This window comes from Ciconia boyciana, chromosome 18, assembly GCF_034638445.1.
Source record: "Ciconia boyciana chromosome 18, ASM3463844v1, whole genome shotgun sequence".
In the NCBI taxonomy this organism is placed as follows: Eukaryota; Metazoa; Chordata; class Aves; order Ciconiiformes; family Ciconiidae; genus Ciconia; species Ciconia boyciana.
In genome coordinates, this window is record NC_132951.1 from 12,751,479 (window position 1) to 12,779,456 (window position 27,978).

The 27,978-nt window shown below is 53.1% G+C and overlaps 1 protein-coding gene across 8 annotated transcripts; it reads left to right on the forward strand.

Annotated features, from left to right (window-relative positions):
* The first annotated feature begins 119 nt into the window (after positions 1–119).
* TRAF2 (TNF receptor associated factor 2) lies at positions 120–27,921 on the forward strand. 8 transcript variants are annotated; one of them, XM_072882725.1, is made up of 10 exons: positions 125–380; positions 3,782–4,002; positions 4,609–4,687; positions 5,050–5,148; positions 15,593–15,664; positions 17,401–17,475; positions 18,194–18,553; positions 19,512–19,689; positions 23,252–23,400; positions 24,168–27,921. In XM_072882725.1, the coding sequence occupies exons 1-10, from the start codon at positions 156–158 to the stop codon at positions 24,384–24,386; spliced, it is 1,677 nt and encodes a 558-aa protein (XP_072738826.1). In that variant the 5' UTR covers positions 125–155; the 3' UTR covers positions 24,387–27,921. The 8 variants fall into 8 exon arrangements, 7 of the variants coding, with proteins under 7 accessions (XP_072738826.1, XP_072738827.1, XP_072738831.1 ...); XM_072882726.1 differs by lacking the exon at positions 125–380 and adding an exon at positions 451–1,380; XM_072882730.1 differs by lacking the exon at positions 125–380 and adding an exon at positions 2,059–2,095.
* The last annotated feature ends 57 nt before the right edge of the window (positions 27,922–27,978 follow it).

Below are 27,978 nucleotides of genomic sequence, written 5' to 3' on the forward strand. Positions count from 1 at the left end.
CGGGAAAGCCCCGGCCTCTCGCTCTGCCGTTTCTGGAATGCGGGGGGGTGGGGAGGGGGAGTTGAAAATCCTTGGCGGTGTTTTTGCAGGTTTTAGCAAATCGCAGGGGGAGCGGCGGGGTTCCAGGTCGCGGGTGACCCGGGCGTCGCTCAGAAATGGGGCGCCCTGAGTGCGCGGGGGTTTCCCCTCGGCGCAGTCGGTCCCTGGCTTCTGTCACCGCGACTGCCCAGGGGACCTGGGAGGGAGCGGGTTTGGGCCGTGGCGGTGGAGCGGGGATGAGGCGCGTTACTCGGTGTTGCAAGACTCTCTGGCCGTGCGGTGGCAAGCAGGGTGTTGCAACAGCGGGTTTATCCGGAGCAGCCCCGTGGCTGGCGCTTCAGGTAAGACATTGCTGACGGTTTCCCGCGCCTTTGGGAACAGCACGTCCTGCCCTGGGCACGGCTGCCAGGGTCACGGCTCGTTCAGGAAACGGAGAAGGGGTTTTTCTTCGCTGAATTACATCAGCCGGCCAAGAACTTTAGCAATGTAGAGGTTTTCATACTCGCCTCCCCAGACTAGCGCAGCTGTGCCAGGAAAAGGGGTGTTGCAGCAGAGCGAGCGAAGCGGTGCCCGTCCCGGGGAAGCTGCATCATGCCGTTCCCGGTGCCAACATGTGCACGGGGATGCCCCTGGTCCCCAGCACCCCAGCCCCCGTGGGAGTCCTGGGGTCGCTCGCCCTGGCCCTGCGGGGAGCATCTTGCCTCAACGGGCGCCTGAGCAGCACGCGGGCCCGGGCGAGGGGCCCAGTGCCTCCCGAGCTCGCCCGCAGCCAGCTCAGCCCGTGGTGCAGCGTCGGGCCACGGCGAGCTGCCCTGACTTGCCTCCCTGTTCCGACCCGCTCCGCTCCCGCGCTGGCCTCGCAGGCGGGATTACTGGGAGAGGTGCCCCGGCCGCGGGTAGCACCAGACCGGTCGCGCCTGGTTCTGACCGGGGAGGACTTCCCCGGCACCGGGTGAATTCCCTGCGTGGTAAGAACGAGACCTTCCCTGCCCCGCCGGCGCGGGAAGGCGGTAAAGCCCCGAGGCCCCCACGCCGCCTCGCCGCCAGCGCAGGGAGGGCACCGGCAGGCCCCGGTGCGTGAGCCGAGCCGGGGGGACAGGCGGCCCGGGGACCCCGGCCGAAGGAGCCTGCCGCGGTGACCTTTCGCTGGGCGAGTTCCCCTGTGAAAAGCACCTCGCGCTGACCTCACCGCCGCGTGGCGAGCCGCTGCCGTTCCCCCCCACGTCATTTTTTTTTTATTAAACCGAAACCCGCCTGCCGCCGCCCGTCCTTCCCGGGCCTCTGGCATCCGCCTTCCCGCCGAGCGGGCGCCGCGGGACGGCCATGGCGCTCTGCGCCCAGGTAAGCGAGCGCCCGGCGCCACCCGAAATGGCCCGAGGCGTCTTAAAAATGTCCTCTGGGGGCCGGCGCTCCCCGCGGGCCCTTCCCCGGGTCGGGGGCTTCTCGCACGGCCCGGCCCGGCTCTGGTGGGTGAGGAGGGGTCGTGGCGGGAGGGCGGCCGTCCGCGCAGGGCGGGACCCCGGGGTGGGGGTCGGGGTGCCCCCGGGCCGGGCTCCGCTGTCCCTCCGGGTCCCCCACCGGCAGGCGCGGGGGGTGGGTGAAGGGGGTCCCGGGGGTCTGGGCCCCGTCCCGGCGCGGGTAGCCCGAGGCAGGGAGATGGCGGGGGCGGCGGGGGACAGCGGGCGGGGGACAGCGGGGAGAAGCGGCAGAGGACAGGGGCGATGGGGGTGGCTGTGTGAGGGGTGACACGGGGGAGGTGGCGCTGCGGGGGTGACTGTGGGCGTAGCTGGGGTGTGAGAGCGTGGGGGTGTCCGGGTGTGACGGGGCAGGTGACGGTCTGGGGGCGTCTCGCGGGGCGGGGCGCGGCGCTGACGCCGGAGGCGGCTGGCCCCGCCCCAGGCCGGCCCGTCGCGAGGCGGGGCCGTTGCTAGGCGCCGGCCCGGCCGTGGGGGCGTGGCCCGGCGCGAGCGGGCCCGGCGGGGCGGGGCGTGCTACACGTGTCCGGTGGGCGGGGGCTGGGGGCGCTTCCGGTGCGGGGCGCGGACGGCGGGGCCCGGTGAGTGCGGCGCTGCCCTCCCCGCAGTGCCGGGCCGGGGAGGGGGGGCGGCGGCGGGGCAGGGGGGCGCGGCCGCGCCGGGCCGGCGGGGCGGCCGCGGAGTGTGGCGGCGGCGGAGGAGGAGGAGGATGAGGAGGAGGAGGAGGAGGCGGGCGGGCCGGCCCTGCCCCGTGCGGCGGCGCCCCCGGGCCTCGCTCCGCCTTGAGCCCGGCCCGGCCGCGGCCCCTCCTCGCGGCGGGCAGGCCCGGGCGCACCGCGGGGGGGCAGCCTGCCGCGGGCGGGCGGGCGGCGTGGCGGGCTCGGCTCCCCGCGGAGCGCAGGCAGCCCCGGCCTCTCCCCCGCGTCCCGGTGGTGCAGGGAGGCTCCGCCACCGCTTCGCAGCCTGGGGGACGTTCCTCCCCGTGGGGCCGGCGGCTGTAGCCGGGGCCGGCGACGGCGGGGTCTCCGCTAGCGGGGGCTTCCAGAGCCCTGGGAGAGCCGGGCAGCTCCGCGCCCCGTCCTGAGCGGGCGGCTGGGGCAGGCGATGCCCGGGCCTCCTGCCCGCCCGCCTCCCGTTGTCCCTTGTGGTCCCCGGTTGTCCTGGGCTGTGCGCGTAGCTGGGGCCGTGAGAAACCCTTGGCGAGGAACAGACAGTCCTGATGCAACTGAAAAACTGAATTTGCCTTAAAGACCCGGTTGAATATATGCAGCACGGAAATAACGACGCTCGGTCGGTCGCGCACCGGAGCCAGCCGGCACAGCTCCTGCCGGGGTGGCGGGGGTGGCCGAGGCCCCTGCAGCAGGCAGGCTGGCAGGGCTGCGGCGAGCTCCCGTGGGGGACTTGGTTGTGGAAAGGGGACCTTCATTGACGCCATCCTCGCTGTGCACGTTCTGGGGTTGCTTCGTCAGCTTTAACAGCCCCTGGTACAGGCAAAAGGTGGCCGTTACCCAAAACTTAAAACGCGTGGGGAGCTGAGCGAGCCTCGCTGCTTCCTCGGCTGCGCGGATTTGAAGGAAGTACCTGGGTGCGCTGCCTGACACGTTTTAGGTGGCTGTGGGATGTAGTTGCAGGGCATGAAGGTGGGAGATGCGTCTTTAGATCATCTATAAGTGGTCAAAACAAATGCATTTTTTTCTCTTCCTCCTTTCCTATTTGCTTCTGCCTCTCAAATCTTCATTTTCCAGCCCTCTGGAGAGCCATTGCCAGTAAATCTGGGCTCCGCTGTGTGCATGGCGTCTCCCCGGGGCCCTGGGAACGGCTGGCTCTGGGCACAGTTATGGTCCTTTTTGGCAACTGGCAGTTGTGAAAACAAGTGGTGGTAGGCTGTGGTTACCTCACTCATTGGTTTTTGGTGGACTGAGGTGATTTATCGATATTCCTGATCAGCTTTAGGATGGTTTTTTACCTTGTTTTGGGCCAGAAGCCTTGATTTCTGTGAATGGGCTGCATTTCATTAAGCTTGGATAGGGATTTTAGTGAGATCTGTCCACCCTGCCTCTTTGTTCTGGATTTAATTCTAAAATTAACTGTAAAGTTTCTTTCCATAGTTTTAACTAGGTGGAAGCAGACTTGTGGTTTACATTGGTGCGTTTACCTGTGTTGTTGGGTTTTGGGTGCCAGTGTAATATGCTGTGAGTAATGCAGTTTATGTTAAAAATTACCACCATCCAGTTATAATCAAACAGGGAAAATATTTTTATTTTCAGGCTCTGGAGATACAGCCAGAATTTTTTGTTCACATGGCAGCAGCAAACTCGACGCCACCTGGCTCTTTGGATCTAAACCAGCCTGGATTTGCAAAGGAGATCCTGGGAACTAAACTGGAGGTCAAATACCTCTGCTCTGATTGCAAGAATATATTGAGGAGGCCGTTTCAAGCTCAGTGCGGACATCGCTACTGTTCCTATTGTCTGAAGAAAATTATAAGGTAACTTTTGTGCCTTCAGTCTGAAGACAAAATGCTTGAAAAGGCATTTTCGAGGAGACAAATGTCTCATTTTCAGGGCCTTCTCAGCACGGGAGCTGTTTTTAATTGTTGATGTTCAGCATCAGGTCTTCTTTAAGGGAATGGGTTATCTCTGACTTGCTTTTATTGTCCCGGGGGTTGCTTCAAAGTTCCCTTTTCCAGAATCTCCTGGATTGTTTTTGCTGTTCAGGTGGCGATCCAGGTGGGTCACCCATCTCCTTCAGTCTTCCTCAGAGCTACGGAAGGAACTTGCTCAAAGTCATCGTATGGTTGTTGTGCCAAAATGTGAGAAATTTAAGCACGTGCTGGCTTCCAGAAGAGTTTTGTAGTGTTCTGCCTCACTCTTGCCTTTAAGTGAGGGAAGTTGAATAGAGTGGTTAATCAGGAGAAGAAAAAAATATTGGAATCGGAAATAGGCATCAAAAATACACGTGAGCAAAGGCTCAATGTGTGGTTTTAAAATAAGAAAATGCTTTAATTTTGTAAAGGTACGAGAAATCATTTTATTGTTAAATCATAAACCAGTCTCTTTTTCTCGTGTTTGATGATTATTTTTCTGTCTGCTAGTGCTGGACCTCAAAAGTGTGCCACCTGTATTCAAGAAGGAATATATGAAGAAGGAATTTCTATTTTGGAAAAAAGCTCGGTAAGGAAAAATGCGTTTTAAAAAATAAAGCAGCTCACTGATGTCCTTAATACCACTTGCAGTTTTTGTTTAAAGTGCAAGTTCTGAGAAACGCTTATTCCTAGGAAACATTTTCTTCAGTAGTGAGAGTTATGATTAATGTGGTAGGCTCCCCAGCTTCTAAAATCCAGGTCACGTTAATATAGCGGTGGCCTACTTAAATGCTGTAATAACGATTTGTTTGCCATTAGCACATCTCTGAGGATGTGATGTGGCAACTGGCCTGGGAGGAGTCAGTAAAGTCTTAATAAAGAATTAAGAGACCCGACCAAAACTGCAACCCCTCAGTAATTTTTGTGGTTTGCTTGTTTTTTCCATTTTAGGCTTTCCCAGACAACGCAGCTCGTCGGGAGGTGGAAAGTCTGCCTGCTGTCTGTATTAACAGTGGCTGCACTTGGAAGGGGACTATTAAAGAATACGAGGTAAAGATCAAAGCAAGGCTTTCGATGTCTGTGTCTTTTTTTCTTTCCTCTGTGTTTGGGGAAGGCTCAGGTGGTTTTGCTTGTCTGCTGCCACTGGCAGTGGTGGTGGGAGCTGTCGGCTCCCCGGACATCACTATAAGCTGGAGTAATTCCTTGACTGAGGTAGGTTTGTGTGCCCCGCTGAGAGCACAGGCTGAACTGAAAGAATTTCAGATTTGCTTGTGATCGCGGACACCAAGCACATCCCTTCCGTGGGTGATTTGCTATAAAAGACAAGTGAACTGTTTTCTGCTATAAAAGACAAGTGAACTGTCAAGAAACTGCTGTGCCGTGAAATTGTTGTGAAGTTCTCTGCGTTATGTGAACCTAAAACCTACTTTAGACTCATGAGCTTGGGGAAAGCGGCCTGGCCATGATCCTGTTTCCAGCCAGCTGCCCCCATAGCTACCAGGGCAGTGGGACTGGGCGTTATTCCCTGGCTGGTCACCCATCGCTCCGAGCTGTTCTGGGCCACGAATCTGCTGGACAGGATGGTTTTTCCCCCCTGCTCTTCTCAAGGAGCCCATCACCTCTTTAATCCAGGCCTTCTTTTTGTGGCCCTGGGCATTTGGTCCTTAGCATGTATACGGCTAACGTGCCTCATGAGATGCGTGTTCTTGCTGAGGACGGCAGTGGACCCCACGCTTCCCTGTGCTTTCCAGCAAGTCAACTCTGCTGTGGCAGTTTGCATTGTTAAAATGCATTGGCAGTTAGGAACGAATGTATATTCACCTGTGAAGCTCTGGTGCTCCTGAATGACAGTTCTGTCATCCCTCTTGGAATGGAAGAACCACCACGTGGGGGGCCTGACAGAAGAGGAATAAATTTTATTTTCCTCTAACATTGCCTTAGGTAAAGATTGTAGCCCTATGGTTCATGGAGCTTTGGTCGTGACCGAGATGTGTGTCAGGAAAAGGTTTAACCTCGGTCTGTCTAGGCTAACATTTGTATTCTCTTTGCAATGCCACTGCAAGGTGGCAGGAGGAAACAACAGCTGTGGTTCATGCCTGAGTTTTCTGCCTAGCTTGCTGAGCCTGTTAACAGAGAGATGCTTCTGTGCCTCTGCTTCCTTGTCCTGCTGTCTAGAACCTTCTGCTTCTTTATGCTAAAAGTTCAGTCCAAAAGATGAGGGGATGTAGGGTGCTAAATTTTTCTCCTGCTGTGAAACCCTCCTTTATAGATCTGCAAGTGGCTCATGGTGTGGATGTATGACTGAATAAATGTCAAGTTAAAAGCTTAACACTGATGCAGCAGAGAGAGTTTGGGAGTTGCATTTCAGGGTACAGTGTGTTTTACTGGGGTTCCAGGTTCAAGCTGTGCTGTTGGTGCCTGGAGATTGTTTGACCCATGCTTTAATTTCTGCTGGTGAACGGTTACTAGAAGTCCGATGCCCACTTCAGTGTTCAAAATGGTGATTGTAGTAGGTGAGCTCATCTCCATTAGACTAAAACGAATTATATTTGTCAGCAGCTTCCAATGCTATCGATTGTGCTGTGACTGATGAGCTCTTCTAAACTTTTTCTCCTGGGCTTAAAAAAAATCTTAAAGAGTTCCTGCAGGGCTCAGCAAAAATCATCAGCTGCCAAAGGTCCTCCTTGTGTGGTCTTACAAGTGTTTGAATGCAGGCTTGAGTCCAGCCAGAACTTGCACTAGAAGTTTAAAAAGGCAACGAGCTGTCCTGGGATAAGTCTGTCTTCCTGCAAGGCTGCATGTGTGTGATGCTCCAGGATCTTATGCACAACTGCTTAAGAGCATCTGAACTGATAAGGCTGTGCCTCTCTTACTCTCCACCTCATCTTCAAAAGGTCCTGTTAGGTGTTTTGCCAAAACAGAGTATGTTTTGTAGAGGTGCAGCTCTGGAGTGCTTGGGCTGCAGGTCTGCAGCCCTGATCTTGACTGTCACAGTCCTTTAGTCTTGTGCGATGAAAGCGGAGCGGGGATTTTGGGCAGTGCTAGTTGGTTTGTCTCAGGATTGAGCTTGCGTCTTCTGTCTACCACGGGTGGCATTCAGTCTAATGGGGGTAAGGTTAATTTGTGCCCTCTCAAGGAAAAGCTGATTCTTTCCTAGGAACTGGTGGGAGGAGGCAAGGTCTGGCTTGTGTTACCTCTCCTCCCAGCTGCCTGCCAAAGAGCTGTGGGACTTAATCAGGCCTGGCTGTCCTCATGTGGTCAGAGCTTAGGGGATGGTGTGTATGGCTGAGGAGGGCTGATGAAAGGAGGCGTCAAACGACTGTGTTAGCCCAGAGTCTCTCTTGGTACTGTGGACTAATGTTAAACCCTGCCTTACGGGTAGGCTTGTTGGTTTACTGCCACAAAGCAGAGTTTGCCTCGTGCAGTACGGTTGCATCTGTAGCCAGCAATGTGTGTAACGTCCTGCAGCAGCTCAGCACTCCCACTATGGAAAGTCCCTTGCTGAGCTATTTCCGACAGGACATGGAAAGTCCCTAAGAGCAAATTCATTGTTTGCTAATTTAAAAATCATGCGTTCGTGCTGAGAGAGACTTACTCGGCTGCTATCCACTTACAAATCAAGAGATACTGTCACTTCTGGTTTGCTAATCTTATCAGGGCATGAACAAGGAAAAAAATGTTCTGCAGCTGAAAAGCTCTAGGTCTTCAACTTCAAAAAAAATTAATAAAACTGATTTCAGTTTTGCTTTCTGTTCAGGCAGACCAAAGTTCAGGTCTCAGAGACATACAAAACTGAAAGAGTGCAATCTGCTTGGGTATGACTTGCACTTCTGCTTCAAGCTGTGTGAAGCATATGAAATATTTAAGTGCTTAGCACATGTCTGGGTTTATAAATGCATTTTTCAGACTTTGTAAATATTGTAAATATTTAGTGGCATTTGGATAAAGCAGTCTGTGGTGTGGCTGCAGGGTTCTTCCTTTTAATCAGTAACCTCTCTTCATGTATAGGTTTCCTGATGAGTCTGCCTGAACATACATACAGGAAAGCAGGCTATGGGCAGGAGCCTTTAGATTCAGGTGGAAATTCTGAGGAGGGTTGCAGAAACTAAAACTAGCCCATTAGAGCAAAAGGAAAGACCAAGAAAACATGTCCTGTGATATCCAGGTAGAAGGAGTTCGTGGTTTCTCAGCACTGGAGCGTTTCTTTGCTTGCCTTGGCAGTACCTCCAATTGCCTACATCTCTATTCTGTTTTATCAACGTATCTTCAGTTCTCATATACCTTTTATTTATGCTTTTCATATCACCACCTCCCTTTCTTTGCCCCCCACCAGGATTGGGATGGGAGGAGGGGGCTGCAGAGGGGTGTTCACGTGGTCAGCCTTGGCATTTCCATTTGTTACCCCAGACATAGGTTTTAACTATGCCCCATTCATCTCTGGAGATACAGAATTATTTGAGACATAAGGAAATGGAATTGTCTAAGTTTTGGAAGGAGAACTAGGTTTTAAGCTTAATCCTGACAGCAGTATTTAAACTAAGTTGGGGAGGGGCATTGCTGGGAAAACGGATGAGCTCAGCTAATGAGGTTGGGTGACTGTCATCTGTGATGATAACCTATCCTAATCCAAAGTGGAGGGGATGTGTTTTTCTTGTAGTCAGTTGTCACCATGGTTTTGAAGAGTTCACTTTAATTGAAGCCTGAAAGGCTGTGGAAGATGCAAAACTCAAAATTTAAGTGATGTTACTCCAAAGCCTGTGGTGTTGGAGAGTATGTCTGCAGCCCCTTCTGGGCTACGTGGCTTCCTGGGACCAGGAGGACAAGGTAACTGGGCAGTCCTTTCTTGCCCAGTGTTCCTGCTGGGAGGTGCTGGAGAAGCTCTGCTGCACCTCAAAAATGCTGCTGGGGGCCCTGAGCCGGGGGTGGTCCTGCTTTGTGATGCTTCATCATTTCATGCCCTCCCTTTCTAGCTGCATCCCAGGAATGCCCTGATAGTTTTTGGTGGTGATTTTCAGCTTAGGCTGAAAACTCCAGCTTCAGGCTTTTGCTCATTGCTTAGAACAGAGCTGCTGGTCTTTGAAGCTACTTTGCCTGGCTCCTGTTGCCTCCGAAGTGTACTTCTGAGTGTTCTATAGTGGAGTTGTCTGCATGGGATACAGCATTTTAAGCACTGTGGCAAGCACATTGATGATGCTGTAGCAGGGCGACCAGCCTTCCTTTTAAAATCAGGTACAGCATTTATTGTCTTTTCCTGAAGGCTTTGGCTCCAAGTTACAGTATGGTGTTGAAGTGCAGTTTGCAGCCATCTCCAGCCTGATCAGCAGTTTGCCCCAGGACCAGATCACTTTCTTGTGGAAGGATCCCTGACTTGCACATGCAGGTGACCAAAAGGACCTCCTGCTTTGGAAAAAAGGGTCTGACACACCTTTACTTTCCAGAGCTGGAGCTGAGGTCCCCAGATAAAACCCGGCCACCCTTACAGTCCCCAAAGCAGAGTTTATGTAGCTGGCTGCCCAGACACGAGGCAGTTTCCCATCCAAGCCCGTGGTGGGAGGTAAGCCACGGGGAGTGCTGGAGAGCGCGCGTGGGAGGGGGTTGGAAAGCCCCAGCTGTAGAGGGTCTGTTCTTAGCTTCTAAAAACAGCTCAGCCTTCTTGTGGTGGCCCACCTAATTAACAGTTTTGGCATCTGCCCCTTGGAAAACGAAAAGCTGTAAGTCGTGAGCTTTGAAGCTGAGGTGAGTGCTGTTTGTCCGTTCTAAGCCGTGATGAAACCCCTCAGCACGAGTGCAACTTTGGGAGTTGCAGGGCGGCACTTCATGCCCAGGGAGATGTTCCTGGGGCTCCAGGTGTCTGTCAGGAGCCGAAGCCACAATCACACGCACACTCTTGGGCACTTCTAACTCTTCGGACAGCCTAGAGAAATTGGGGTTGAAATCGAGCCACTCACCACAGGCTCGACTTCTCCAGCACATGAAAGACACCCGTCCCAGTTGCAATATTTGTCTCATCTCCCCTTTTTTGGGTGCCAGTGGTGTTCTCAGCCTTGTGCTGTTAACAGCCCTTCTGTTCACAGCCTGCACCTCTGCGCCGGCTGTGAGGCAAAGGAGTCGACCTTGCCCCTGCCCCCATCTGCAGCTGGCAGAGCTTGACCGGCGTCAGCACCACCCTTTGTAATGTGCAGGCCAGGCAGACCGCTGAGAGGCTTCATCCTGAGGCTGTCCCTTTTGATCTGAGCGATTACGGTGAAGTTTTGCACGCTGGTGAAGGTACTGCTGGAAGGGAGGGAGATCTCTCCAGGGACGTTGTCCTGGGACCTGGTCGGCATGGGCAGTGCTTTCAGTGTGCTTAGCCACAGGAGATATTGCAGTGCTGACGGCTGTGCTCTAACGACAGCGATCGGCTGTCAGAAATAACTATCGGAGGTGAATTCACATCAATGCTATGAACGTGCCAGCGCCTGGCATCGTTAGTGTGATGGTATGATTGGTGTTTGCTCCCCGGTGACAGGTTGTTCTCAAGCAGTGACCTCATTAGATGTGAACAGCACATCTTGGGCATTTTTCACGTGACTGTAACTGTTAATTGTAGCCCAGAAGACCTGCGGAGTTATCTCTGATCAGACGCTCTCAATTGCTTTGAACCTCCCTTATGTGTTAACCAGCTGTTTATGGAGACTCGGTGTAGTCCAACACCATAATTTTTAATTTTGTTGGGAAGCGGATTTAGTCTCTTTGTTTTGCAGTACAGCTAGCTGCATCTGAAGCAAGGGACAGTGGTGCGTGGGCTCCAGCTGGCTATGGGGCCACATCAGGTTCAAACTCGGGCTTATCTAAAATGTTCTGGGGGTCCAGCCCTGCTCCGTTTCAGGCTAGGGTCTGCCTAGGAAAATCGTTCCTCTGGGATGATGGAGGGATTTGGAGAAAGCATCCTGGAGTGTCCCACTGCTTGCATAGTTCAAAGCAAAGAGGGAGAGGCAGAGTCTGTTTTAGGAAATGTTAGAAAACCTGCTGCTGCTTTCAAATGTTTCTTGTACCTTCAGCCTTCTTCAAAACCTTGAAGCTTCAAAACCAAAAGCTTCCGCATCCTTATGCGATGCAAGAAACGCTGCCTTGATGTCTCTCTACCTAAAAGCAGATGAACAAAACTGTAGAAAGCTACAAGCAAAAGTTGTTCTGCTGGTTCCGAAAAGAGGCATGAGCAAGGCCCCTGGGAACCCCTGACATCTCTTCTGCCAGTTTTTGTCCTCAACTCAGATGGACGCCGTGGCGTTGGACAGCAGAGTAAAGGTGGTGCTGGTTTCCCATGCCATCGCTGCCATAGGCATGCCCACTAAAGCCACAAGCAGTTACTGATGGGAACTTAATCTTTGTCTTTGACACTTTCTTTGAGGTTTAATTATTTCTGATGCCAAGTGGACTTGCTTGGATCTCTGTCACCAGTGTGTCCCAGCAAAGGGAGCAGTTTGTGTCTGGCACCAGCTGATGTGATGGTCTCGGAAAGCTCCTGTTCCTGCTTGGCACTGTGAATTACGGACTGGGTTCCTGCTTTTCAGCACTGTGTTGCTGGGGTCCATGCCAGTAGCGCAAGGACCATGTGCGAGGCAGCCCAGCCCACCTGTGTGGGGAAAACTTCAAGCAGGCCTGGCTTAAAACCAGCCTTAGCACTCCCCTGATGAGGAGGAGACACAGCATGGAAGGGTATGTTGACTTCAGAGGAGCAAGATGCCCCGAAGTACCTGTGTTTTGTGGCACATTCCCATCTTGGAGGCTCTGGAGCCCCTGGGGACTGGGCAGAGGTGCATGAAGCAGCTCATGCTTCTTGGCACAAGGGATTCAGGTTCCCTTGAAACCTAGGCAGGCGTCTCTTTTACACTGGAGACCCATTTTCAGTGTTTTACCTACAGTTCTGTGGGCCCATCCTTTTTCTTGTAGCCAGGCTAAGATGCCAAAGGAGCTGCATGCTGGACACGGCAATGCCAGGGCTGGAGACTGCCAAAGCCCTGACAGCAGTCCGATATGCCCTGTGCCACTTCAGCTGGCTTTCCTCTGCTGTCCTGTTAATTTTCCTTCCTTTTTGGTGTTCCCTTCCTGCTGCCAAGCCCTTCAGCTTTCTCTGTGCTTATGGTTGCTGTTGCCATGCTTGGAGGGGACTAATGGACTGACTTTCAAAGATCAGCCTGCAGGAAACTGCAGAAGAGCTCTGGTGCGCAGCTCGCACCAAGGCTGTTCTGCTGTGCCTTGTCCCTCTGCCCCGCCTGCCCTTTGCGATAACCTTTCTGCAGGGCTCTCGCAGAGGCATCTCGCAGCAGCTGTTTCAAAGGTTGCTCTTCTCAGCCGCCTGCCTTGCCTCTTAGCTGGAGGGGGAGTGTCATGTCACGCTGATGGATTTCTCAACGTGGTTGCAAGACCTCCATAAAAACGGACTTGCGTCGATATGGCAGGTTACGAGCAGGGCAGCGGGGGAGTAGGTGCACCTCCTGCTCTGCCACCACCGTGCGGGGATAATAATTTTCAGCAGTAGGCTCTTCCGCAGTTCAAGTCAAGTTTAGCAAAGCATTGAGAGGTGAAATGGCAATCAGATTAAACCACAGTTTTCCCTTTTGTCTTACTTACGCAGGCACAGCAGAGCAGCTCATCCTGGCATTCCTTAGGAAACGATCATTGCGTCCTCCAGGGATCAGCTGCTGTTATAAGCTGCGGGTTTTAACCCGCTTTTTCCATGCGTGTGCCTGTGCTTTTCTGCACGGCTGCATTGAAATGTGCTGCCCTTGCTGTTGCAGACAGAACGGGAACTGCCTGTTCCTGCTGGCTGAGTGCTAGAGGTGTAGGGGGATGATCCCGCTGAACGGGCAGGAGCCCCGCTCTGAGCAGGAGTGCTCCGAGAGAAACCTCAACTGCAAATGCTGCAAATCGCTCTTCTACTTTCCTGGTATTGAGGTAGGAGAGTTACAGTGTGCGGATGGGCAGCTCCGTCCGCCGGCAGGCCTACCGGCAAGGGGAGGAGGGCTCAACACCTCCATTGCAGCCCGGAGCACGGGTAGCTGCTGGAGGACTGAGCGGCCGTGGTGGTAACCCACGAGTGCTCGTAGGCTGCCCTGGTCCTTCCGAAGGCGACAGTGGTGTCTGATTTTCTAGTCTCCCAGGTGGGCTCCCAGAGAATCGCCTGTTCTGATGGCGGCATGTGATGTACAGGCTGCCGCTGGGTTGTCTCGCTGTTTATTTTTAGGGAGCGAAATCGATGTGCAGATCAATCAGCAGTTTTGGTTTTAATTGAGTGGGAGAGCGAGGTGTTGCTGTGCAGGCTGTTCGCTCTGCCCGGTTTGATTTTTCCTGCCCCTGCTGTGGGATGCTGAAGGCCAGTCTGTGCCTCGCTTTATAGCTGGTGGGTGAGAAGTCAGCGCTGAGGTAGCCGGAGAGTAGCCCTGAAGGTCTGAGTCAGACTGGTGTCTTCCAGCTTCCCTTTAATTCTTCTGTTGCTGTCCCCCCTCTCCAACCCCTATCTGACTTGATTTCCGTGACAGGTTCACTGTGGAAGAGTGACTCTGCTCTCACCTAGCCCCATTCACGGTGACGGCTTTCCAAAGCTGCTGAAAATGTTCACAGCGAATGCCTGAGTGTCAGAGATGCTCGTCCCTGCTGCAGAAGCTCACAGATGATGTGGGTTTGGGAAAGGTGTAAACAGGAGGATTGCCCCATTCCTGGGGGAGTGGAGTGCGGCACATCAGGCTTGAATGCCAATCCCTGCTCTTCGGCTCTGGGGCGGGGTGGGTTTTTTCCAGCGGCGATACCATCCATCTCTGTTTAGACACCCGCATAAAGGGGAAGGAACAGGGGATTCCAGAAGAGCCCGAAACTAGACAAAAATGTTTGTCTGGAGGTTTGGATCTGTGCTGGTTAAAGCTAATGCTTCTGGGTGTCTTAAACGATTTACATACGGACCGGTTGCACTTTCAGCTTCGCTGTGCAGGGCTGGTTTCCCTTCTTGTGCTGCGAGCTGGGCACACTTCGCAGGGCTGCCTGCGTGTTAGGTGTTATACCACAGCGTAGCATGGAGTCGGGATGGAAGATAAATGCTGGGATGTGGGGACTGCAGAGGGGGTGGTGGTTTCACGCCTAGCGCTTTGGCATGGGAGAACGTAAGTTTTAAATACTCCCTTTTTAAATAGTTGTCTCTACAGTGAAGTTTCCTTCCTTCAGCCAGACCGTCTGTTCTTATGCCAGCGTTTTGTGGGTCGTGGGGAAGATGCTATCTGGTGTTTCTAGAACGTGAGAGCAGTAGGTGGGTAGAAGAAAGGTTTCAGCCCCTCTGAGTGAGTGGGGTGAAGGAAGGCATTCTGCCTCCGCCGCCGCCTCTGCAGGCAGCGCTGTCGGTGCAGGCAGCACTGCCCAGCCGAACCAGGCCGGTCACTTTTCCAGGGACAGTGCCGTGGGGCTTTGAGTCTGATTACTCATTTAAAGTATAAAAAGGAGAGAGTAACTAAAAAGCCAAAGCTGAGCCACTAATGGGTTTCACTTTCCAGTTTCTGATGTGGTAACAGTATTTAAGTTTGTGCATGTTTCCCCCCCACCCCAAGATAGTAACTTGTTTTAATAAGGAATAAATGTGACCCAAGTTCTCAAAGTGTCTCGTTTCAGATGACTACTTTATAAATGCTTCTAGTTTTTTTTCCTGTTACTACCATGGCAGGATACTTCAGTGCACTTATCTTTTAATTTGAATTTTGAACTGCATATTCATGGCATTTACAATACCTTGTTTCAGCTGGTTGGTGTGTAAAGAGAAGGTTTAAGCAGTGTGGAAATGACACAGAAAGCAGAGGCATCTAGCGTTCCCAATTTAGCCGGTATTGCTGGCCCTGGTATCCGCTGAGGACAGAGTATCACATTGCCCTGATCATTTGTTCAGCTCTGCTGGCCACCAGGCTGTGTGTGCTCTTGCTGCAGGGGTGGGTGCTTGTGTGCAGGGGCTATTAAATGAAACAGAGTTGAAATATTTTTCTTTCTGGTTGAAAAATGTTTTTCTGATTCGAATGTGAAGATAGTATCAGAAAGCTCAGTCCAGTGCGTGATGAGTAGGCTATGGGTTCATACTTCAGCTGACTGATAACCACGACAGTGGAAAAATTATACAAATTATCTTGCTGAGATAGTGGCTTACTTCACTCAACCTGCCTGAATGTGTATTTTCCTGGCAGAGCCATAAATGGAGCTTCCTGTTGATTATTTTGTCCATCAAAGCAGTAATTTGATTTTTTTTTTAATTATAGCAGCTTTTAAATTGAGGCTGAGGCTACATAGGCACCCAAAATTCTGGTAGCCTGGAGATCACACAAATGAGTCAGCACGCAGAATTTGAGTCAGCAGCAGACCAAGATTTGAGTATAAGTTGGTAGAATACAGTATAAAACTACCCCTGCTGAATTGTACTCATCATATAACCTCACTGGAGCTTTTATTTAGAGGACCAGATATTCTCCTGTTGATTCTTTTACAGGCTCATGACGAAGTCTGCCCTGAATTTCCGCTGACTTGCGAAGGCTGTGGGAAGAAGATTCCAAGGGAGAAGGTATCCATCTGACTGTTGGTGAACCCTGTGCCGCGGTGGTGGTTGGCATCCTGATGGGCTGACACCGGCATTCTCGGAGCGGGGAGGAAAACCGAGACCATTAGAAAGTGGAGTGGGGAAAACAATTAAGTGGCAGCTGTTAGTACAGATGTGACCTTTCCATAAGGCTCAAAATACTGGTCGGGTGTGAGTGAATGTGACTCATCGGCACTCGTAGTTTTGTGTTAGCGTTGCCGATGCCACCTGCCTTTGAGTGATGTGTTTGCCATGTTTGGGTGCAGGGCCTCCATGGGAAAAGCACGCTCGTGGGTTTAAAAGGTACTTATGTCCGATGTAAAGCAAATATATCAACCACTGCTGCAGTTATGGAAAGCGAACCCATCTCCAGCTAAATTAATTTATTTCTAATGAATCCTGTAATGGAATCCATGTCTATAGGGTCTCCATGCTGCTGGCTCCTGGGGCAAGGCTCAAAAGTCTGCAAAGCAAAGTTTCGGGGATACATCTTCAAAAGGCACGTTCATCTGAAACTGTCCTGCCTGCTACGGGCAAATATTTTTGGTAGCACTGTTGCAAAAGGCCCTTGTAGCAGGGTGGGGGTGCAGAAGCATCAAAAAGATGAGCAAAGAGTTCTTCTAAATGGACAGCATAATGAAGGACTTCGTGCTGGGGTCTTGGGATACAGATCTGCTTGTCTGCAGGCTGAAGCTGGAGCCCAGCAGAGACTAGGCTTGTAGGATTCCCATGGGTGATCTATCCTTTGTTTAAATATTTAACTCCCTCTTTTATCTCTCTCCAAACTTTTGTTGATTAGCTGCAGCCATTGTAACTCTGAGTAACCGGACTCATTAAGCAAGCCAGATGGATCTAGAAGCTTTTAAAAACAGTTTTAATCGACATCTGTTGTAGCAGATGTAGGTGTTAAATGTGGAATATGGTGGTTGTTCAGAACAGACCACTGATATCTGATGATGAGAGGTATATCAAAACCAAGATGATAATGTGCCAGTGCTTGTTAGCATTAATCATGCACTGTGTGGGAACCCAAGCGAGTCATCTTGGTGGCGGGGGGCTTAGTGGCACTTCTCTGTAGAAACATCCACCATTGGCCTCGGTTCTTCATAGCAGCTGCCAGACGAGAGGTGGCCGAGGTGCGGCTTCCTTTGGCACCCCAGTGAGGGGATGCTGGACCCAGCAGAGCATCTTCCCTTGCACAGGTAGACCTGCACTAATTGGTACAAATACCCAGGCAGGACCACTGGGAAGCTTTCTGTTCTCAGATTTATAATGCTTCGCTGGAAGTGAAAATTCCAGCTGTGACATGTCCCGACCAGGGTTACATGAAGTGCGCAAAATTAAGTGGCTGTTTCATAGGGTCGTTCCTCATGCCTCCCCTTCCTCTGCCCTCAGTGAAGCTTGTTGCTCAGCATCCATAACATGTACCTGTGCTGGTTGCTTTTTCTTTCTTGCATATGCAGGTGAGAAGTGAGACCTCCTAGCTGTCAAGAGAAAGAGAAATAAAACTTCCTTCCAGGTGTCAGTGCTATATTTATATTACAGTGAAAGTCATATCTAATGTCAGGCAGTGTCCAGGTTTAACCACACAGTTTGGCAGCTAGTGATTAGCGATGGCTTGGGCGTTCCTGAGATCGTCTTCAGTTTCCTAGACGTCAGCGAGATGGAAAGGGAGCTACTGGGGACACATAAGATCTAACATTGCCTGCCTTCCTTTCTAGTTTCGGGACCATGTGAAGACTTGTGGCAGATCAAAAGTGCCTTGCAGATTTGAGGTTGTTGGATGTGCTGAGGTGGTAAGGGCTCGTCTGTTGATGTTTATCTCGGGGCTTGTTTTCAGTTCCAGTGTTAGAGTTAACCTGCAAACTGCTGCTGCCCGAACTGTTACAGATGTTTACGTTCAGATATTTGAATAAAGTGGTGTTTCAAACCCTTTGCAAATGGAGCTTAACATCATCTGCTGTCCAGAGTTTGGGTATCCAGAGAATGAACTTAATGTGGAAGGAAACCTCTTTCTTGAGAAACACCCCAAGTGCTTTGGGACTCTGGTGGTTATGCTGCTTTCAGCTGTAAGCACAGAACTGGGCAGCTGGTGTCTTGCTCTCTGCTAGAGCTTGGGCCAGGCCATATTTTTCCATGTGACTTAGTTTTCCCAGCTCCTACTGGTGATGTTCCTATAAATCCCTCCTTGAGGGGATTAGGTGAGGCTTTGTCCTTTGGTGCTGTTAAGTACATCTGACCAAGCCCTTTTGGGGAAGTAATGGAGGAAGACAGAGTAGAACAGTGTGTACAGCTGGGGAAATGTTAAGCATCCATCATTGCATGCAATCGCAGCATTTCTAAAACAAAACAAAAAAACCCCACCCCCAAAACAGGTTTTTTAACTCTCTCTTTGGTTTTTCCCCTTTATAATTTAAAGCTAACATTGTGATCTCAAGAGGAGGAATTTGTTCTGTGGATGGTGACAGCGTAGATTGAGCTTGCTGAATGGGGGATGTATTTCTCTTCATGTAGGTGGAAAATGAAAAGCTACCAGAACACGAAAGCAAGTGTTTGGCGGAGCATCTCTACATGCTACTGAGTTTTGTGCTCAGCCTTAAGGCTGGGTCTGGAGACCTAAAGCCCCTTCCTGCCCTTTCCTCATCACAAAACAACTCGCCGCTATTGGCAGCAAACTCTCTGAGCTCAGAGTCAGAGCTCTCCAGGTCTCTGGAGCTCGTGGGAAGATGTGAGGCCCTTGAGAGGAAAACGGTGACCTTTGAGAACATTGTCTGTGTGCTCAATCGGGAGGTGGAAAGAGCGTCTCTAACAGCCGAAGCCTACAGTCGGCAACATCGACTAGACCAGGAGAAAATCGAAACACTGAGTAACAAGGTGTGTAACCACTGGCTTGGGCTTTCCAGCACTCTGAGCAGAGACTTTTTTCAGTTTCCTTTCCATGTTACTAGCTAGCACAGCTTCACCACCTAGCCCTGAATCACCACAAATCTGAAGGCAGAACTAAAATATCGTTTGTGCCTGTGCCCAACCTGCAAAAGCTTCCTGGAAAAGATGGGAATTAAACTGACGTGCATAAAGCATTCAGATCTCTGTTAGTAATCAAGTTATGTAGGCACAGAGATGTTGTTCCTACATGAAGTTTTCCAACGAGGGACAGAGCACCAAAGCGTTTCACTGGATCTCTCTGAATCCGTGGGGCTGCTCACCTTCCAGAGCTTTCAAAAGGAGTGTAATCATTGATGCTGCACTACAGCGTTGTGCCAGGCACGGTCTGGAGGTGTGGAGAAGCTGCCCCCGCCAGTCTGCTCCAGCACAGTCCCTGCTGGGCGCTGCCAGTGTGTCTTGGCAGCCGGGAGCTGGGCAGTTTGCAGCGTACCTGTGCTCTCTTGGCAAGGGAGCTGCCAAAACTGGCGTGACCCTATGTTAGCTAGCAGTGATTAACCCTGTGGAGACCTTGTTGGCTGGGTGTAGGTTCTTCTCTTTCTCAATCTAGTTTTGTCACAATGCTGAGGGTTCCCCCCCCCCCCCCCCATCCTCACTTATGCTGCTAATGTAACGGAGCTGCTCGTTGGGAGGATTTTTCCATTTGTTGTGGGAAAGTTTCCAGCTCAAGCACTGAGTTGTATCGATGTATAATGACAGAGTTCAAAAGGAAGCTTCAGTGAATTGGCTTACGATGCTAAATTTCTCCTTCCCATGACCCCTGGCAATTCTGGAGAACGTCTCTCACTAAAGAGTCGTCCTGAAGGGGATGCTGGTGTCTGCTGGCTTTCTTGGGTCTCACAGCAGTACGTGTTTCTAACCAGGCTGCACCGTGTGTCCCACTGAGCAGGTCCGGCAGCTGGAAAGGAGCATTGGGCTCAAAGATCTGGCCATGGCTGAGATGGAGGAGAAGATCCGCAACATGGAAGCTTCCACCTACGATGGTGTTTTCATCTGGAAGATAACAGAATTTGCCAGGAAGCGTCAGGAGGCGATAACAGGCCGCTCTCCTGCGATCTTCTCTCCAGGTTATTGCCCGCAAATCTGCAAAAGCCTTTTGTGTTTCAGCTGGGTGTGGGATTTGTAGCGGTGTCCTTAGCAGGGGAGATGCTCGCCATTCAGATGCACTTCTGTTCTGTCTCCCTTTCCCCATAGAGCCTGGAACATCTTTTTTTAGCATTGGGCTAAATGAAACTGCTCTGCTGAAAGAGATGCTTTTTTGATTGCAGAAGACCTTTTTAATTTCTCATAATAGACAATGCAACCCTTTTAGCTCCAGAATAGCCCTGCATAACCCTTTAGTTACAATTAAAATACTCAGAGACCATAAAACCAGCAATAAAATGGTTAAGGAAGGGAGGAAGTCTATATTAGAGCCCCAGAAATATATTTCAGTGTCTAAAGCATGACAGTGCAAGAGACAATGGCTAAATAAAGCCCAAACCACACCTAGGGAAGTGCTTGAATATCTGTTAGAGGAAGGGGCTCTCCTTGCAGAACTGCCCCAGCCCAGCACTGTTCCTCCTGCTCTTAAAACAGAAAATCTCGGACAGCGAGCGGTAGGTTGTGATCTGGCTTATTTGCTTATGAAAGCACTTCCCAAGCTTGCAGCTGTAAGATGAAACCATCTCTTTGCACAATTTCATTGCTCGATGGGGAGCTCACCTCGCAACGTAATGGTTGAGGAGACGAGTTTGTGTTTGCCTGAGCAGGAATTGCTTAGATCTAAGTGTGCCAGAGAGCTTTTTCAAAATGCCTAGAGCTGCATGCAAACCTAGAGCATGTACCTTCCGCCTGCTTCCTGGTGCTGTGAAAAAGCAGCCTGGGCTGGGCCACAAGATAAAAGCAATTGAATTTTAAAAACTATTTTAAAATCTGTTTTCTGGATGAAGGCTGTTCGGAGTCCTTTTTCTCTTGAAAAACTGGAAGGAAAAAGGATTCCTGTTCTTGAGGGGGACTAAACTGCTACTGAAACTGTGTGCATGCAATTAGCATTCCTTTTAAAAGTCAGCAGCAGCCGTGGAAAACGCCTGCTCTCCGTCCCCTTCAGGAAGGGCAGCACTTCCTTCCTTTTCCCAAAGCGAACAAACCTGCTTCAAATCTATGTTGTTTGACTTAGAGAGAGGTCCTTAATTCTTGCATCCTGTCCATCTCCTGCACCATGCTTGAGAGCTGCTTGACCTGAATGTCTCCAGAGGCTGCGGTTTGGAGGGAGATGCTAGATGGAGCTGACTCTTGTCCTCTGGCCACGGGCATCCTGGCTCTCTGTGCCCCAGCTTGGGGGCTCCTCAGGCCCCTCCACGAGCTGATGCCACCTGGGGTCCTCGCAGGGGGGTGGGATTTGTTTTTCTAGGCTGGAGAATCAAGTTAGCTGGTGGAGGGGTGTAAGTCAGCCCAAGGGAGGGCAAGGGGTGAAACCTCTCTGAATGCAAGAGGCTTCATCTATCCAGACATTTGTTTGGCCATGCTCTGAATGCCCAGTTCCTCCCAGAACTGCAGCTCATGGTTGCTGGTGCCTCCTCTTCCATGCCGTGTGCTGGCCGGTCTCTATCCCACGCCTGGCAGCAGGGGCGGGGCAGCAAAGGCAGGGCTCAGGGCTTTTATAAACTGTTTCATCAAAGCAGAAACTACTTTGCGGGCCACTGGACAGTGTTTTGTGTTGCTGGTTGGTCTCTGCAATCTGCTGACAAAAATCTTGTATGTGGCTGGAGGGATCGGAAGGTGAGGGTTGCCTCTGCCTAATACCAGGACTGCTTCTGGAGAAGGCAGGACTACTTTTTTTTTTAATCTTGCAAGTGCAAAGTACAAGGCCTTGTTTCCTGCAGTAGTTGATTGTCGCTTAGATGAGAGATCCTGATTCCTGGCACTGCTTTAGCTGAGAAAATGAGGCTGAGAAACTAATGTTTCTTGTGGAGGTGGGGTTTTTTATTTTAGAAAGCAAAGCAAATAGACTAGTGCTTTTCAGTCTGGGAAGGAGACAGCTGGGAGGAGAGAGGTCTAGGTTGTGAATGGGGTGAAAAAGGGAAATGAGTAGAATTGTTTGTTTTGTATTTAAATGTAAAGGCGAGGAAATACCAAATGAAATCAGTGTTAAAACAAAGAGAAGGAAGTAGAGTTACCACTCACGCGTGTTGTGAGGACTCGACGACTGCCACAGGATTTTGCAAAGGGCAAAATCATAAGAGTTCAAGAAGGCAAATCTGCACAAGAAAGGTTAATCGGGGGTGCGAACCAGGACAGTCCAAAGCGAAGCTCATGCTGGAAAGCCACCCGCTGCTGGCCGTCAGGTGCCAGGGGCGGCTTGCTGGGCTCTTGCTTTGCTTCTGATGCGCTTCGCCTTTGCTCAGGCCAGTGGGAAGCAGGATGCCCGGTTCACTGTGCTGAGCTGGTGGCATGGTGCACGAGGTGTTTAACGCTCTGGCTACCTGGTGCCTTTTCTTGGGTACTCCCACCGCTCTGGGGCCATGCTTCCTCCAGTTCCCTGCCTGGTTTTACATTCACAGGGTTGCAGGGGTGCTGAGAAGCCCCACATGGGCAGTGAGGATGTGCTGCTTGGACTAGCAAAGGGTGGCATCTGCCCTGAGAGCCTTTGGGTGAAGCAGGTGGAGAGGAAGAGCTAGGGGAAACAAGTTGGGGAGTGCCAGGAGGGAAGCAGGTGACAAAGCCCTGATCTCTTGCTCCTCGCCTTGTGGAAGTGCACAGTATCTCTGCTAGTGCTAGTCCGCCTGTCCATAAAAGTGCACAGAGTCCCGCAGTAAAATACCATCTCTGATCTCCTGCCCTGTGCCCTGAGGCTGCTGAGCCTCGCCAGACCTGAGGCACGTAGCTCTGTGCTGCTGTGAGAGGGCGGTTTGTGGCAGGTCCCCTTCCGAGATGTATTTCTGTGGCCCTGCGTGGGTCTGGTATCACAACATGAGCATTCCCAGAATTGAGAGGAGAGAGCCTGAGATCCCGGAGCCCATACTCAGCCATGCCCAGGCCGTGCAGAGCAGCTGGGATCCTAACAGGAGACGGAAGCTCACTTGCTTGAGCCTCTGCCCCCATCAGAGGCAGCCAGCTTACAAAGGGTGCAGTGAGTACTGAGGGTGGTCTACCCCCAGTCAGGTTTTTTTGGGGGTGGTTTTGTTCCTGCTCGTCAGCATCACTGCCATGAACTGCAGCTCCTTTAGCAGTCACGTGCGGCACAACAGGCGGGTCTGTGTGGGGATGCAGTGGGAAGCACTCAGCTCGTGGGCAGAACTCCAGCTTCAGGCTCTGCCTGGGGCACTCGTGCCTGCGGTGGTGGGTGGGGAGAGCCCGAGGGGCTGGCAGGTGCCCCGCTCTGTGCCACAGCGCTCCGCGTCTCGGCTAGACCAGGGGCTTGTGACTGCCTGACCTTGGGTTGTCTCCACGCCAGTCTAAGATGGGATCTGACTGTTGTTTGTACCTGGTGGCTTTCTGGACCACCTCTGTGGTACATGGATTTTAAGACCCAGGCCCGGTTTCTTCCGGGATCCAAACTTTAGAGTCCTCAGAGTTCAAAGGAACCTATTGGTGCCAGGCTTTGCTGGGTTTGACACTCACTGTGTCTGTTTTACAACTCTTTGATAGCTTTCTACACAAGCAAGTACGGCTACAAGATGTGTCTGCGTGTTTACCTGAACGGGGACGGCACCGGGCGTGGGACCCATCTGTCCCTGTTCTTTGTGGTGATGAAAGGACCCAATGATGCGCTTCTGCGGTGGCCCTTCAACCAGAAGGTAGGTTTGGGACAAAGCTGCTATGCCCAGCGACATGCCTCTAGTTCTGCACCCACTTGAGCTTCTAGACGCTGTCAGTCTGGCCTACGTAGCAAGCAGAAGAAGGAAGGACTTTGATATGTCAGCCGCCCTGGGGATTCCCCAGTTGTGCTGAAAGCACCGAGCGTGCCACAGGGCAGGGGCATGAAACGGCAGAGGCTGCGGCAGGAGAGCAGCAACGTGTTTGGAAAGTGAGCGGAGCCTCTGCATGGGAGGAGGGAAGGTTGTCGTGGCCTCAGTACTCAGGGTGCAGCTGATGCTCACTTGGTGTCAGAAGCTCAGATTGCGGTTCCTAGATGTTGCAGGCTCGTGAAACGCTTCAAGGCTGAGCGGGCGAAGTACTGATATAGAGAGAGGGGCTGCCTTCTTTCACAGGGGGACAGCAACTCTGTGACTTAATGAAATACCTGCGTGGGGTATTGGTGTCGGGAGCGACTGCCACGCTGGCCAGTTGTAAATTTTCAGAGTCAGTCTGACAGCCCTGTGCTGCCACACAGAAGTTTCCAGTGACAGGGCAGGATGTGGGAAGGTTTCTGCAGAATGTCACTGAGATGACATTCTCCGCTGGCCCTGCTTACAGGCATTTCTCAGATTTGTAGGCATGTGCTGTGGCTATGGTTGCATTGGTGCTTGCATGTTTCACAGGCTTCAAGTGAGCAGGTCACCAGGCTGGGTTTCCCTGTGCTTTTTATTCAGTCACTCTCATATATTTTCACATTTCCCCACAGGTAACCCTGATGCTCCTGGATCAGAACAACCGGGAGCACATCATCGATGCCTTCCGACCCGATGTGACATCCTCCTCCTTCCAGCGACCCATCACGGAAATGAACATTGCCAGCGGCTGCCCGCTGTTCTGCCCCGTCTCTGTGATGGAAGCCAAGAACTCCTACGTGCGTGATGACGCCATCTTTATTAAAGCCATCGTTGATCTCACGGGCCTCTAACCCTCCTCGCCTCCGGGAGCAGTGAACACAGAGCCAGCCCCGAGTGGGGCATCCCCCTCTTGTGCTGCACTTCAGGCAGGTCTCAGAGCGAGGAGGGGCTAAAAAGTGGAAGGGGAAAAGCCCTTCTCAAAAAGGGACCTTCGCTCTGAGTCGAAACGAGGTGTCTGATGGGAACCCTCTTCCCTGGTGTCAGAGAGACCTTCCCTGAGAAGAGGTTTGGGTGGACGCTCACAGTCTGCGGGGTACAAGATCTTCTGCAGGGACCTGGGTGTCTGAACTGCCGCTGTCTGGGCTCCCAGTGGAAACCAGTGCAGCTCTTGCTCTATCAGTTTAGTGCACAGCCTCAGTGCTCTGTAGTAAAACAAGGGTTTGGCCTGCCCGAGCACCACCTCGTGTGGATGTTTGGCTCAGCTGTCTAGGATTTTCTTCAGAGATCTCCGTGTTCCTGGAAGTTGTGTGTGCTGCAGGGCTGCTGTTGCTCTGCGCTGCTGGCTGGTCTGTGCCTCGGTGGACAGGAAGGGTGTGTGGCAGACTCGGTGCAAGCAGGGCGAGAGAAGAGGTGCAAACTGTTTTGCCACTGTTTTGGTGCCATCGGTGTCTGCAGAGAGGGCTGCTGAACCGAGCTGTGCAGCAGGCGGGGGAGCCGTACCCCGTCTGGCCCTCGCTGGGTGTTTGATGGGTGGTTTGTGCTCTGAGCGGTGTGGTGAGAGCACGGGGTGGGGCAGGCAGTGCCCGCTACCTGGGAGGGAGCGTGGGGCAGCACTGGGGATGCCTGTAGTGAAAGAGAAGTGAATCTCCCCTGGATACTGCCTATCCTGTCCTGGGAGAGGAGTGATGCAGGGCTCAGTGCAGGACTTCAGCCCCCTGAGCCCTGGGAGCGCTAGGTGGGTTCTTAGCCAGGCCCTGCCGTTCTCTGCCTGCCTGCGCCTGAGCAGCAGTGGGCAGGACAGTGGCAGTGCTGGAAGCTGTCTTCAGGCACATCACGGGGCGGCTGCAGCAGCACCAGCCTTCCCAGGGCCCTCTCTTCCCCAGCTACAGCTCTGCTGCCGTCTGCACCTGCACTGCTGCCATCCATCCGCGCGGGCACTCTCACCTCCGTGGCTGTGGTGCTGACGGATGCGGCATGTCTCTTGTCTGCCTGTGTGGTGGGCAGCTGCTGGCCAGCCCCTGCCCTCCCCGAGTGCCTGCCTTGCCCACCAGCAGCAGCTTTCCCCTGTCCTTCCCTCGGCTCTGGGAACAGCGTGCCTGCTGGTTCCTGGTCATTGCACACTGGAGCAATCTCTCTGCTTGGCTTCTCATTGAGCCTGTAGCCACCTGAGTAGGACCTGGGGTGGCTGGAGAAGTCCCTGAGTGAAGCTTGCTATCCCCTTCTTGTTCCTGGCACCGCTCCCTTCTGGGCAGCAAGTGTTCAGCACCTGCGAGAAGTTCTCTGTATTTGTGAAGAAACTGCTGCCGCATCCCTCCGTTGTGGCTGGCTGGTCCCTCTGGAGTTGTTTTCTTGTGGCCGTCATTTTGGATGGGCAGTTAGCCAGGCTGGACTCTTGAGGCTTTGCTGCCTTCTCTTGCCTGTGCTTCCCTCACCTGTGTCAGCATCAGGAGATGGTTTGTTGGTCACAGGAGCTGGCTGCTGACCCCATCTTGCAATAATGAGGGCCCTGTCCAGCTCCTGTGCTGCTGCTCTGGCCAGGAGGGTGTGGGCAGCGAGGCTGGAGAGCGGTCACCCTCTTCTTGCTCATGGCTGCCATGGATGGCCTTGGCAGGCTGTGGTGGCTGCTGTTGGTGGGCCCAGGGGCTGCGAGGCTGCGGTGGAGGAAGGCCCAAAGCCCCTTTCTGCCGGCAGCGCGCTGCCTGGCGCCCAGCCTGATGGATGCAGAGCCCACCCTGCCTGTGGTCTGCTTCCACCTCTGCACTGGCACGGCCACCCCAGTGGGGCCAGGGACACCATCAGTGGAGACGAGCTGTGACCAGCCAGGGCTGGATGTCCCCCCATTCCCTGCGTGGTGGCACTGCCCTGACTGCTGGCTCCTGGGGTGGTTTGGGGTGTCCCCGCCTGGGGAGCTCGGGGGGTGCCTGATGTCCTTCTCCAGGCTGGCGGGTAGCTGAGCTGGACCCTGACCCAAGCTGAACCTCCTGTGCCCAAGGGTGCTGTGCTCTCCCTGCCTGTGGATGGGTGCTGGGATGACCTTTTTGAAGTCTCCGTGTGGGTCTCACCAAACCTGTTGTGTGCAAAGGCCGCGGCCGGGGGCGGACTCTGCTGTTTCAGCAGGAGCAGGGGGACGAGCAGCTGTGCCAGGCACGCGGTCAGGCAGGGTGGCTGCAGCAGGGTGGGCTGGGAAGCCTCCTGGCATGGCTGCTGTGAGTCGGGAAAGGCGAGGGCTGTGGTACAGGCAGGGGCCTGCCTGTTTCTTCCCAAGAGCAGAGTGTGTCTGCCTGGAGCCACCCCTCGCAGAGCAGAGCAGGGCTGGGCAGCTGCCTGCACCCTGCCTTGCTGCGCCCCCCCCCCCCCCCCCCCCCCGGGGCCCCTCAGCTCTTCGGGGCGGGGGGAGGCAGGACCCTTCCTTTGTGCAAGCCCCCTTCCAGCCTCTCCCAAGGGATGGATCAAGCCCTGTGTTGCCACTCTCACCCTGTTGCCTTAGGAGGAAAAAAAAGCTGAGCAAAGCCCAAGCCCTGCTCCCACCTGCAGCAGCTCTACATGGCCAGGCCCAAGGGAGGCTCCCAGCCCCACAGAGGCTGGGGAAGGCCTGGAAAAGGGAAGGAAAATCAGCTCTGCTCATTTGGTGGTTGGGAATTAAGTGTATGCTACGGGGCGGGGAGAAGCTTGGTCTGAGTTGATGTGAATGTCTTTGCTCTTGGGGTGCTGAACACCCGCTGACTGCAGAGCGGTTGGGTGGCTCTGGCCAAGTAGTGCTGGGGGGTGCCTGGGGAGATGCTGGCTCTGCTGGGGGGGTCTGGGCTGGTTCAGGGGGTGGGTGCTGGTCCTCCTGCCCCAGCAGGTGCCTGGAAGGTAGGTGGGAGAGTCCGTGCTGCGAGCAGAGATCAGGCTGGCCCCTTCCAGCCTGCGGAGGGGACACCGGGGCTGTGCTGCTGTTGGAGTGGGGCATGGCAGGGGTACAGCACGGCAGGCGAGTTCTTGCGACAGCAGCTTTTACTTGCTGTGGTGTTTCCCTTCCCTCACGGTGTGGCTGAGGAGAGGCCGATCTGGTGCCGACAAGGCTGTCTGGTCTGTCTTCATTTTTTTTTTAGCAGCTCTGGAGCTTGCAGCATTAGTGGTAGTGCATGTCCCTTGCCGCAAGCCCAGAGGGACTGTACCACAGGTAGGGGTATGGTACCTTCCTGGGCACAGCTCTGCCAGCCTGGCTGGCACAGGGACACTTGGCACAAGCCACCACTGGATTTTTTGTGGTTTTTTGGTTTTTTTTCCCTTTTGACCACAGCTGTTGGAAAACACCTATCTCAGCCTGGCATTGCAGAGTAAGTTTTTTTCCCCTTGAGGATGTAGTATGGTCAAAACCACTAATAAAAGCAGTTGAAAGAGCATTGTTGTTGTATAATCCGTGGGGCTCCAGCACTGCACGGAGTGGAAGAGGAGCAG